Source organism: Lissotriton helveticus, chromosome 12, assembly GCF_964261635.1.
Source record: "Lissotriton helveticus chromosome 12, aLisHel1.1, whole genome shotgun sequence".
Taxonomy (NCBI): Eukaryota; Metazoa; Chordata; class Amphibia; order Caudata; family Salamandridae; genus Lissotriton; species Lissotriton helveticus.
In genome coordinates this window covers 797172206-797185884 of record NC_136073.1, presented here as the reverse complement: position 1 = coordinate 797185884, position 13679 = coordinate 797172206, and the positions used below count along the sequence as shown (strand labels likewise).

At 46.9% G+C, this 13679-nt stretch overlaps 1 protein-coding gene across 1 annotated transcript in view; it reads right to left on the bottom strand.

Moving 5' to 3' along the window:
• TARS2 (threonyl-tRNA synthetase 2, mitochondrial) overlaps nucleotides 1–13679 on the bottom strand; it is a 180001-nt gene that overhangs the window by 49663 nt on the left and 116659 nt on the right. The window contains exons 13-14 of the mRNA XM_078671425.1: nucleotides 11611–11748; nucleotides 629–706 (exon numbers count right to left, since the gene is read on the bottom strand). Coding sequence (XP_078527551.1) covers nucleotides 629–706; nucleotides 11611–11748 — 216 coding nt within the window. The remainder of the gene's footprint in view (nucleotides 1–628; nucleotides 707–11610; nucleotides 11749–13679) is intronic.

Sequence of the window (13679 nt, the reverse complement as noted above, 5' to 3'; positions counted from 1 at the left end):
TGTGAACAGAGGTCAGCAAAGGAACATCAATGTAGGTGAGGCATGACTGGTGTGTTGCAAGGGAGAAGGATGCGTCAGACCGCCTTTTTTTGCACTGATTGCTGCCTGTCTGTCTGTTTTGGCATACAACTGAAACAAGGCCTTTGATAGTAATCCCAGCAGTCAAAACCACATTACTTTTCCTCAGGGGTGATGTGGAGTAGATTCTATTTGGAAGACATTATGGGTCATTTGTATGATCCCATTTTTCCCACAGACAAAAGGGGTAAAACCCTTGGATACATCTGTCCCGGAGTGTCTCATTCAAAGTTGTCCAGAATTATGTGTTTCCTTTGCCTTTGTCTAGACAGTATGTGGCCCCTCTTAAGTCTAGTCACAGTAAGCGGCAAGGTCCTTGTCAAGCAGGCGGGGACCATCTGCTTGGAACCATAGTTTTTGTGCCAGGTTACAATTCAATTTTGGGCTTTCATTAGGCTGTTCAGAACTCATCAATGTTGCTATGGGGCGGTGAAATGTCTATATTTCAAACCCCTTTTATTTCAAATAAGAAAGCTTGAAGTCAGGGTCAACTGATAAAACTGAAAATAAAGTTTCCCACACTGGCACCCATGCAGCTACGCTTACGCACCTTTGGCCCGTAGAACGCACCGTCCCCTGGGTTCAGCTCCCATACGTGCCCAAACTCTTTAAGGCTCTTCTCCAGTTGCTAGAAAAGAAATGTGAGATAGGAGTTAAAAACAATTCACAGAAATACTGGTGTTTATTTATTTAGTTATTATTTTTTAACAGCTCAAATGTTACGAAAGCAGTGCTCAACAATATAAAATAAAACGCATATCGAAATATACAATATATTAATTAAACCAGTTGATACAAAATTGTACACAATCATTCCCATTTTGTATACAATTGAGCATGTGCCAAGCACGATCTACCGATACATCTGAAATAGGTCAGTTGTCAACATTCTTCTGGATTCAGGAAACATTGACACACTGTAAAACAAGCATTTGCAGTGCAATAGGTCTCGCATTATGAAAGTTTGAGCTATTGGCATTGCTAAATAATGCAACACCAATAGCTCAAACTTTAATAATGCGAGACCTATTGCACTGCAAATGCTTGTTTATAAATGAGTAGAGAAAGCCTTTCGCTTTGTTCTGCCTAGCTGTACATTTTGTTGGCTGTTGAATCTTGGTACCAGCTCTTACATAGTCACATGACCATCGCACCATGCACTGAACCCATGAGACTAGTGTCCCATTATGCATATAGGTAATGGCTACTAATGTCATGGCTTGCAGCAGCTGGTGATAGCAACATTTCAGATCACGGATAGCAATCAGTAGTAGAGACAGCAACAGGCAGTAAACCGTGTGCTAAGAGCGCTGCTGATTTTCTGCCATGTCTGTTCTCTGCCTGCCACCTACTCTCAATTGCAAATAAGAACACGCGGGACTAAGAAAGAAGTCGACCATGAGATAATTTGAAAGGGCAGTTAACATACCCCCGGCATTTTGGAGAGCAGAGGTCCCTTTGAAGTGGTGCAGAAGTCATACAGCAAACAGTGCAGCTTTTCTTTGAAAGTGTTTATGTTGGATGCACTAGCAAAATACCAGCACGGTTTCCTTTCTTGATACTTCTGAAATTGATGGTCACATACCTGGTTTGTGTACTGATCTCTTTGCAACTCAGATCTACTTGGAGCAAGGGCCATCTGCCCCCTGGTTATGGACTTGCTGACTCAATCAATCAATCAAATCATCTTTATTCGGTTTCCGTTTTTGAAAAACCATAAAAGTACAAAATACAGTAAACATTTAAAAAAAGAAACGTTGAATTCATTCAGTACTAAAATCATACTTAAAAAGAAACATTTTACTGACAGAATACTTTTTAAATGAGAAGATCGTTATTATTTTGTAAATTCAAACGATGTCTAAGACATAGTTTTAAGTACTGTGCCACTGATTTTTTCATTAAGTTATTTTCCAGAAATTGTAGTGCCAGGTAGGCAGGGCGGCATCTGCGAATTTTCATAACTTTCAGTACAGGCAATATCCACCTCCTGCGTAATGGGACATAGAATTTGCAAAAGAAAAGAACGTGAATTGTGGACTGCGAAGATGTTGAATCACAGGGACATACTGATGTAGTTTGTGTCCAAACATTCTGGGTGGGGAATAAAACCATGTAGTGATAAAGGTTAAACCTAAAGCGAGTAAGAAGTAGTTTTTCAAATTGTGACAGATCGTATTGCAAGTATGGTTGAATGGTTGGGACCAACTGTATTAATAGGCAATGTTGGACTGTTGGCTTTCCTATTTCATTCAGCATCCGAAGTTGGGAAAGATGCGACAGACAGAGAGTTTTTAGTTCTTTTTTTGTTATATCTGTTACTGACAGTGGTTCATCAAAAAAAATTTGGAGACCAATATCTGAGAGAAAGGATTTTACATATCCCAGCCATCTTATCTTTATCATGTTCTCTAGTTTCATGCAGTCTTGGATTATTGCTCTTGTGAGCTGACACTCGTCCGTAACCCATATTCTGCGCCATAACATGATAGGCTGGATCTTGATGATATCAGAGATATGGTCCACCCAAAGTTCCAGATGGCATCCAAATGTTGTAGTACTCTTTGGAACTGCCAATAAGAATTTTAAAAAAGAGTTTTCAACTATCTGTAGTTGGTCGACGTTTGTTATTCCCCAGACTCCTGCACCGAAGGTGGCTGTGCTAATGCATTTTGCATTGTAGATTTTTATCATCTCCGTGGGGGTTTTTTTGCCCAGTCGAAGAGAAAAAGCTTTTAGAGCGCCAACTGTTCTTATCAGAGATAACTTTCGGGATGTGAGTGCTTCTTTCCAGTTAAACGCCTCGTCGATGGTGATACCTAAATAGGGGTACGTTTTAGTTCTTTCAAGGGGCAGGTTGTCCACATAAATTTTCTTCACTTTACTCCCCTTGATGCCAGCATGCATCACGAAGGTTTTCTTTATATTCACTTTTAAGTTTAGATTGGTCATGAAGGTACAGTAGTTGTTTAATGCCCGTTGAAGCTGGACCGGAGTTCGTGCGAGAATTACCGCGTCGTCGGCATATAATAGTGCTGGAATCTGCCGACGGCCAGCTTCTGGGAGGTCTTTTACGCCCTGTAGCATTGCAACTTCAAGACCGTTGGTATAAAGCGTGAATAAAAAAGGGGCCAGCACGCACCCTTGTCTGACCCCCTTCTGTATTGGAAAGCTGTTTGTTAATTGACCAGCTGTCCCAAATCGTACCTTTCCCTTGGCTCCAGTGTATATTTCACGCAGAAAGTCGATTATTGGTGTTTCGATCCCCATTTGCAGCATTATTGCCCAAAGTTTCGAATGTTCCACACAGTCGAATGCTGCAGTAAGGTCGACGTAAACCATATGTAGGCAAGATTTTTTTACTGTTACATATTTGCCAGCCAATAAAGTTACATTTAGAACTTGATCCACGGTGCTCAGACCTTCCCTAAACCTGTATTGTAGGTCTGAGAGTACTCCGTGTTCCTTTGACCACTCCTGGAGTCGGTCAAGCAGTATCCTCCCTGCCATCTTTCCGACTGAGTCCAGGAGGGAGATGGGACGGTAACAAGACGGGTTATCTCTACTGCCCTTTTTAAAAATGGGCACTAGGATCGATGTTGACCAGGAATTAGGAAGTTCGGTATCCTTTGCTGCGTTTAGTACTTTTGTTAGGAGGGGAGACCATAAATCTGGTAAAAATTTGTAAAGGTCCATGGGAACCGAATCGGGTCCAGGTGCTTTACCGTTTTTTGCGATCTTTATTGCTTTCTCTGTTTCATTAATGGTAAACTGTATTTCTATTGGGTATTTCACCGGTGGAAGAGGGGCAGGCGAAATTAAATCCCCGGATTTGTCCTCTCCGAAGACCCCTGAGAAGTGTTGCACCCAGTCCTCCGCGTTTATAGCTACGTCCAAGGAAGGACCGTCGTTATTTTCTGTTAGAAAAGGACTCTTGACTACTTTCCAAAAGGCTGTGCTATCTTTTAAGGTGCTGCTGTTTAACAGTTGGGTCCAGAGGTTATGGACTTGCTGACTCATTCTGACCGTGCGCCACCTCACTGTTTTCACAGTGCCACCTGCATTAACTTCTTTGTCATAGTTTGTATAGTGCCAATGTAAGCCACGTGGGTCTGTGCCAAGGCAAGCGAAGATGGGCGCTGCAATGCAGGCCACGCTGGGCTGTGTCAATGGCCATAACAGGCTTTGCCAGTGCAAGCCACGTGGGTCTGTGCCAAGGCAAGCGACGATGGGCGCTGCAATGCAGGCCACGCTGGGCTGTGTCAATGGCCATTACATGCTTTACCAATGCAAGCCACGTGGGGCTGTGCCAAGGCAAGCGAAGATGGGCGCTGCAATGCAGGCCACGCTGGGCTGTGTCAATGGCCATAACAGGCTTTGCCAGTGCAAGCCACGTGTGTCTGTGCCAAGGCAAGCGACGATGGGCGCTGCAATGCAGGCCACGCTGGGCTGTGTCAATGGCCATTACATGCTTTACCAATGCAAGCCACGAGGGACTGTGCCAAGGCAAGCGAAGATGGGCGCTGCAAGGCAGGCCACGCTGGGCTGTGTCAATGGTCATTACAGGCTTTGCCAATGCAAGCCACGTGGGTCTGTGCCAAGGCAAGCGAAGATGGGCGCTGCAATGCAGGCCACGCTGGGCTGTGTCAATGGCCATTACAGGCTTTGCCAATGCAAGCCACGTGGGTCTGTGCCAAGGCAAGCGACGATGGGCGCTGCAATGCAGGCCACGCTGGGCTGTGTCAATGGCCATTACAGGCTTTGCCAATGCAAGCCACGTGGGTCTGTGCCAAGGCAAGCGAAGATGGGCGCTGCAATGCAGGCCACGCTGGGCTGTGTCAATGGCCATTACAGGCTTTGCCAGTGCAAGCTACGTGGGTCTGTGCTAAGGCAAGCGACGATGGGCGCTGCAATGCAGGCCACGCTGGGCTGTGTCAATGGCCATTACAGGCTTTGCCAGTGCAAGCTACGTAGGTCTGTGCCAAGGCAAGCGACGATGGGCGCTGCAATGCAGGCCACGCTGGGCTGTGTCAATGGCCATTACAGGCTTTGCCAGTGCAAGCTACGTAGGTCTGTGCCAAGGCAAGCGACGATGGGCGCTGCAATGCAGGCCTCGCTGGGCTGTGTCAATGGCCATTACAGGCTTTGCCAATGCAAGCCACGTGGGTCTGTGCCAAGGCAAGCGAAGATGGGCGCTGCAATGCAGGCCACGCTGGGCTGTGTCAATGGCCATTACAGGCTCTGCCAATGCAAGCCACGTGGGTCTGTGCCAAGGCAAGCGACGATGGGCGCTGCAATGCAGGCCATGCTGGGCTTTGTCAATGGCCATTACAGGCTTTGCCAATGCAAGCCACGTGGGTCTGTGCCAAGGCAAGCGAAGATGGGCGCTGCAATGCAGGCCACGCTGGGCTGTGTCAATGGCCATTACAGGCTTTGCCAATGCAAGCCACGTGGGTCTGTGCCAAGGCAAGCGAAGATGGGCGCTGCAATTCAGGCCACGCTAGGCTGTGTCAATGGCCATTACAGGCTTTGCCAGTGCAAGCTACGTGGGTCTGTGCCAAGGCAAGCGACGATGGGCGCTGCAATGCAGGCCACGCTGGGCTGTGTCAATGGCCATTACAGGCTTTGCCAGTGCAAGCTACGTGGGTCTGTGCCAAGGCAAGCGACGATGGGCGCTGCAATGCAGGCCACGCTGGGCTGTGTCAATGGCCATTACAGGCTTTGCCAGTGCAAGCTACGTGGGTCTGTGCCAAGGCAAGCGACGATGGGCGCTGCAATTCAGGCCACGCTAGGCTGTGTCAATGGCCATTACAGGCTTTGCCAGTGCAAGCTACGTGGGTCTGTGCCAAGGCAAGCGACGATGGGCGGTGCAATGCAGGCCACGCTGGGCTGTGTCAATGGCCATTACAGGCTTTGCCAGTGCAAGCTACGTAGGTCTGTGCCAAGGCAAGCGAAGATGGGCGCTGCAATGCAGGCCACGCTGGGCTTTGTCAATGGCCATTACAGGCTTTGCCAATGCAAGCCACGTGGGTCTGTGCCAAGGCAAGCGAAGATGGGCGCTGCAATGCAGGCCACGCTGGGCTGTGTCAATGGCCATTACAGGCTTTGCCAGTGCAAGCCACGTGGGTCTGTGCCAAGGTAAATGACGATGGGCGCTGCAATGCAGGCCACGCTGGGCTGTGTCAATGGCCATTACAGGCTTTGCCAATGCAAGCCACGTGGGTCTGTGCCAAGGCAAGCGACGATGGGCGCTGCAATCCAGGCCACGCTGGGCTGTGTCAATGGCCATTACAGGCTTTGCCAGTGCAAGCTACGTGGGTCTGTGCCAAGGCAAGCGACGATGGGCGCTGCAATTCAGGCCACGCTAGGCTGTGTCAATGGCCATTACAAGCTTTGCAAATGCAAGCCACGTGGGTCTGTGCCAAGGCAAGCGAAGATGGGCTCTGGCAATGCAAGCTATGCTGTGCCAATGCAAGCCATAACAGGCTGTGACAATGCACGCTACAAGATGCAGTGATAACACAACCAATGAGAAGCTGAGGTATACTGAAACAAAATATTTGCATGGGACCACACAATTTGGTCAAGTGGGGTAACTGGGATGGATTCCAAATTTTCTGGTTTCACATTGTGCGATTCAGACACTAGATTGACGTGTCTTTCTCCTGTTTTACATCAAAAATGAATGCTTTGTCTTTAATTCGTGATGCACGAGGCCTGAATGCGGGAGGGCGGGCAGTGGGGAGGTCTAAGGGGAGAAAGAAGCCGCATGAAAGCTCGGTTCATTTGGGCTCGAGGGTCCGAGTGGGCCTCGAGCTGAGCCACAGAGCATCTGTCCGCACCCATCAGTGGCTCTTCCACCTTCACCGCCATTTGCCAGTCATGAAGACTGAAGGGCTGTGCAATGCAAGCCGTGAGGTACTGCTCCACTGAGAGGCCTTGTAAAGTCAGGGTCAACGGCCAGTCATGAAGAGTGAAAGGCTGTGCCAATGCAAGCCGTGGGGTACTGCGCCACTGAGAGGCCTTGTAAAGTCAGGGTCCACGACCAGTCATGAAGAGTGAAAGTCTGTGCCAATGCAAGCCGTGGGGTACTGCGCCACTGAGAGGCCTTGTCGATGGGAGGCTGTCAGAGGGCCTTGTTCTCCAGTAAAAGGGCTTCTGAGGAACCAGCACAAAGACTATGCGCGAGCTGTGCCCGAATCTGGGCACCGAGGACGCCAAGGGCAACGCAAATTATCAACTATGAATGACAGCTCTGGCAAAGGGACTGTCATTAGCATTCAGCTCAGTTATGGGCGCCTGGACGTCAAATGAGCCCGGCCTCAATGAATTCTCTCATTAGAAACTGAGATGTTTAAATCCCTCGGAGAGCTACTCGGTGGCGGGAAACTTCCTGACAACACCAGCAAACTAACAACTCCCCACCAAAGAGTTTCGGTTGAGCTGGCGCCCAAGGGAGAGGAGAGATAGGCAGAGGGAAATTAATGACCCAGGAGGGCACGGGTGCATTAAGGACCGAGGTGAACACAAGTACATTGACAGAAATGGGTACAGGTATGTGAATGACCAAGGTGGCACAGGTACATTATGACAGATGGACACTGGGACCTTCATGATAGAAACAGACAGGTCCATTAATGGCGGAGATGGACAGGTCCGTTAATGCTAGAGGTAGGCACAGGTACATTACGGACAGAGATAGACACGTGTATAAAAAAAATAGAGGTAGGCACAGTTTTATCAAGGGAAGAGATTGGCACAAGCACAATCATGCCCGAGATTGGCACAGGTACATTAGTGGTAGAATATACATTAATGTCAGGACAGGGCATAGGTCCATTAAGGACAGAGGTAGGCACAAGTACTTTAAAGGCGGAGAAGGGCATTGGTCATTTAATGATTGCGTGGGCACAAGTACAATATTGACAGATTGTCACAGGTACATTAAAGGTAGAGGTGCACACGGATCCATTATGATCGAGGGGGGTTACAAGTACAATATTTAAAGAGACTGGCACAAGTATATTAAAGGGAGAAGTGGATAAAGTGCTGTTAAAGACAGAGGTAGGGGCAGGTACATTACGGGCAGAGACTGGCACAGGTACATTAAGGGCAGAGATAAGCAGACCTTGCCCCAGGGTCACTGAGTGAGAGAACCATCTGTGTGACACCAAAGCAGAGACCAGAGCATCAACAAAGGCGAGGGTTGGGGGCAAGCACCAGGGTCACCGAGACAGGTACCAGCCCTGGCCCCATGGCAGAGGGGCTCAAGGCAGAAACTGTCAGAGCACCCAGGGCAGAAGTGCCAGCCAACCACATGCATTTTAGGACTTCCTCCTCTTGAATACATCCTCCACCATGCTGCCCTGCGCCTACCCACGACTGGGACCGCATACCCAGTCCGACCAACACCTCATCCTCTCATCCAACCCACAACAGAAAAATGCTCACATTTTCACCTACTCTGTTGCCCAACACTGGTTCCTAAGACTCACCAACCGGCCCCATAGAATCCAGCACAAACCACCTTTGTCCACTGCCCTCGAAAACCAAAGTCTCGCCATAGCTATATGGACACAAAGGGCAAAAAAGCGGACTTTTCTTCCAGATAGCCAGCAGGATGGTGCGGCGAGTTATATTCTACGCCTTAATCTGCCAGCCCTGTGTTTGAATGCCAGTAGGGCTAGCGCAGCCTTTCATCCTTATTTACAACACTTATAAACAACAGAGGTGCAGAATCAAGGGCTGCATGAAAACTTGTTTTACCACTTTATGACAACAGTGGCATTCACCAGCACCCCCAACTTTAACCAAAAAAGGGGTGCTCTCAGCCCAGAGAAAGGCGCTGGTCCCTGCTCTGGGTAAAACGCCCCCAGTGCCCCTTGGAAGATCTCAGAAGATCATGGCAGCTTCTTTGCGCAATGAACTCATCGGACTATTGTGAGACCCATGAAGAACAATGGCGGCTTTGAAGAGGGAAGGTTGGACTCCTTGGCCTCTCTTTTCGGCGGGCCGCAGATTAGAAACCGCGCGCACAGACCATTCACAAGGACCGCTAATCCGCAGCCTTATGAATTCTTCATTAAACGTTAATTTGGACACCATCTTGAAGCGGGTTGACCCAGTCAGAGGTTTACCACCTCCTCAATTCGGCAACTACATCGTCAGCAGATGGAAGTGGGTGTGCCTCAGGAATCGAGCATGGAGGAATTCAAAAATATCAAGTGTGGAGGGAAGGGGGAGACGAGGCACAGGTTCGCCATTTACAGGACGGAGGTGAATTAATGACTAAACAGTTACGCCACGTTACTGATAGTAAAATAAATATTATAATCAGTACAAATATACATATCACTTCTTTAAAAATCCAAAAGCAGACATAAACCAGTCATAAAATTAACAAGCCGGGTGAAAGTGGCGCCGAACAAAACATGGCTTCTTTCATTTACTTGCTTCCCCGTGAAATGGATCCAGAAAAAAAAAAAAGCCCGCGAGTGGTGCACGAGCGCGCCACAGCGAACCGTGGTTTCAATTATCTCGCCCGTGTCTGGGCATGATAATTGAAACCACATGGCCTATTGGTGTCTATTACGCGCACCAAGCGCGTAATAGACACCAATAGGCTGTGGGCGGAGCAATGCACCCACCTTTGGCCAATTGCGTGCAGTCTTTTATAAAAAGACGCACGCAAAGGCCAATGGGGTAGCACAAAAGGAAAAGCACACGCACAAGCGTGTGCGATTCATAGGTCAGTGCTAAAATCCTGTTTTTCACCTACTAACTGTCTCCCACTTCTGGGCAGTGCAACGCAGGCGCAAGCCCTAAAAAAACTGGTTAAAATGTATTCGATGTGAAGGGACTTCATTGAGGCAAACTGGAATGACAATGGCACAACAATATAGGAGGAGAACTGCATTTATCCAACATTTAAGCTCTGGAATCCAGGGCTATTCTGCATATGAGCAATGTGTGTTTTATTGCATTTTCATTTAGTCCTATTGAATAGCATTAAAAACTAAAGACCTGGCGGAGGAAACTAGAACAGGGGAAATCAATCGAAGAATGTCTAGAACTGGACAGAGATCTCCCACTTGATTTACAACCATGAATCAAAAGTTTAATTGTAATAGAAAGGTTTATTGTTTCTAAATTCAGTTGCGGCCACTCATCATTCCTACTGTATTCAGTTTGATGCACTTGCACTGCTCCAACAAATTAATCTGAGAATACTAAATGAATTTTTAGCCTCCAATTTCAAATTCCTTCACATTTACAGAACGTTTTACAATGTTCATTTTTATATTTTGCTTCTTTATTTACATACCCTTTATTAATCGTTTAATATTATTTCATTTTCTAAGCAGTCACGGACCCCCAGGGGTCACCAGACAACAGATTAAGAGCCACTGGTCTAGACTTGAGCAATTTCATCTACTGCTTGACTGAAATAGTGGTGTGTATTGAAAATTCCAGCAATGTGCTAAGGTATCAGCCGCTTCAAGTGCATGGAAATCCCTGTCTACCTGGTAAGTTCAACACCCTGTGTGAACTACTGGGATACAAAATGTTTGGAAGTCACAAAGTTTGCCAAGTTTAGACAGCATGCTGATATGGCTCTCTAACCTAGGCGCTGCATCACAGTAGAAAAAAGCACAGTGTTTCTGAAATGTTTTGACATCAGGGTGGAACCATGATGTATTCCACAACACGCTGCCTTGCTAGTATGTTTAGAGGTAGATTTAAGATACTAAAATCAAAGTCCTGACATAGTGCTTACAAGAGAAATACCTAGTTTACATTCTTGCAGTTTGCAGCTTTACATACATTATGGCATGCTTTCACTAAAGAATCAGGGTATAAAACAATAAGCATGTTTCTTCACACAGTCATCAAGGTACATTTATCATGCGCATTAACATTTACATTGAACCCTAGTCAATGCAAGCTTGGAGAAATCACAGATTCTGGGTAAGCTGCAAACATTTGATGACTGACTGTTACCGTAAACCAGTGTTTCCCAAAATACTGTGGGTCGCGAGACGCTTTTTGGTGGGCTACGAAAGTCCAAGCAATAAATAAAGATGCCTTTAAATTCTGCTTTTATCTCATCACATTTTTTGTGCTTCAACAACAGAGGTCAAATGTCAGGCTAAGTCTTCTGCTGCTTATTTTTTTGTTTTTAACACGGGGACTAGTGTCTACACACTCCCCTCACTTTGCGAAGAGAGAAAGAAAAACTAAGTGAATTATGTGACAATCTTGCTGGGATACATGAAGTGTAAAAGGAACTGTAGGATGCAATTTTTAACAGTGAAACTGTAGGTCTGTGCAAATGTAGTGACCATTGCGTTGGAAAAGGTGCTGTCCGTAAATCACAATGTGTGACCATACAATGCTTTAGTTACATAAAAAAATTGTCACCTTATGTCTATTAAAGCTAGGTGGGTTGCGAATGTTTGTCGTTCTGCAAGGTGGGTTGTGGTTCTAAAATGTTCAGTACTGCTGTTTTCCCTGTCGGTGTCAGAATCTCACCTTCTCTGCGTGGTCCCACATCTCCACTTGCCCAAGGAACTCATCTGGACGTGTGGACAGGAAGAGCTTAAACGTGAACCCGAACACAGAGTACACTGCCCGCAGGAACTCCAAGCAGCCAGCAATCTCCCCTTCTAACTATTAAAGATGAAGACATCTGTATTACCATGGAAACAACAACAAAATGGTTTCAACTTTGCAAACATGATCATTAACTACAATTATTTACTGGTTTTATTGGGAGACTTTTTAAAATATAACCTTGCACTTATTTTAACACACTTTTACCCTTGTTATGAGTGAACACTTAATTCTCATACCTCTACAGCCAAATAAAGTATCAAAGCAGCCTTTGCCTTGCCAACCCTTAAAATGTGTCAGAGAACAGGAAACGATACCTGGTAGAAAGATGATGGCTGAAATATGTTAACTTTAAGCTGACAAACTTGGAAAGAAGTGACAGACGTAGCACTGGAAACATGATATGAATGCGGATTCTGGTATTCGGTCAATTTCCCAATATATGCTGAATGGAACTTCCAATTAATCCAATAAACACCACAATACATCATGAAGTAAGCAAATGTATTGACTTTAACAAACAAATATTGTCTTACTGGTAATATGCTTCTATGAATATTTAAACCAGATTCGTACAAAAGACTGCACGCTGTGCCGTAGCTAATGTACACATTGAAATGCCTTCATTAAAGCAGCAAACATGCTTTGAAAATCTGTTTTGTGAAGTCAGAAGACATTCTAAAGTGACTTAATGCACTTTACAAAAATAACAGATGATGGACAGAATGCAGAACAATGTCATACATTCACCCCAGTACAGAGATCCGGGCCTAAATCCATCGTTTTTTTGCACTCCACACCACCCCAGTTCAGACATGGCCATATGCAAATCAGCCTTGACCCTGTGCCTCATGGGAACAGTCCAGCCCGAACTGCCAAGCCATGTCTTTCCTGGACCGGAATCAAGCATCCTATGCTCAGACGTGAGTCCCTTGCTCACTTTGCCACTGGATTCAAGCAAGCCGGGCTGAAAACGGCTGGAATGCCAGAAACCGGTCCTCGGAAGCTTGTTTCCGGTCCAGGGAAGACATGGCTTGGCAGTTCGGGCTGGACTGTTCCCATGAGGCACATGGTCAGACTGATTTGCATATAGCCATGTCTGAACTGGGGTGGCAGAGTGGGCTAAAGAACGGTGATGGATTAAACCCAGATCTTTTGACTGGGTGTGAGTGTTTGATTGATTCAGATGCTCCGTCCATCACCACCCCCTTTTGTACCGCTTTTGGCCACCATAGGTGTGGCAGGGTATGCTCAGACGTGAGTCCCTAGCTCACTTTGCCACTGGATTCAAGCAAGCCGGGCTGAAGACGGCTGGAATGCCAGAAACCGGCCCTCGGAAGCTTGTTTCCGGTCCAGGGAAGACATGGCTTGGCAGTTCGGGCTGGACTGTTCCCATGAGGCACAGGGTCAGACTGATTTGCATATAGCCATGTCTGAACTGGGGTGGCAGAGTGGGCTAAAGAACGGTGATGGATTAAACCCAGATCTTTTGACTGGGTGTGAGTGTTTGATTGATTCAGATGCTCCGTCCATCACCACCCCCTTTTGTACTGCTTTTGGCCACCATAAGTGTGGCAGGGTATGCTCAGACGTGAGTCCCTTGCTCACTTTGCCACTGGATTCAAGCAAGCCGGGCTGAAGACGGCTGGAATGCCAGAAACCGGTCCTCGGAAGCTTGTTTCCGGTCCAGGGAAGACATGGCTTGGCAGTTCGGGCTGGACTGTTCCCATGAGGCACAGGGTCAGACTGATTTGCATATAGCCATGTCTGAACTGGGGTGGCAGAGTGGGCTAAAGAACGGCGATGGATTAAACCCAGATCTTTTGACTATGGCTTGGCAGTTCGGGCTGGACTGTTCCCATGAGGCACAGGGTCAGACTGATTTGCATATAGCCATGTCTGAACTGGGGTGGCAGAGTGGCCTAAAGAACGGTGATGGATTAAACCCAGATCTTTTGACTGGGTGTGAGTGTTTGATTGATTCAGAT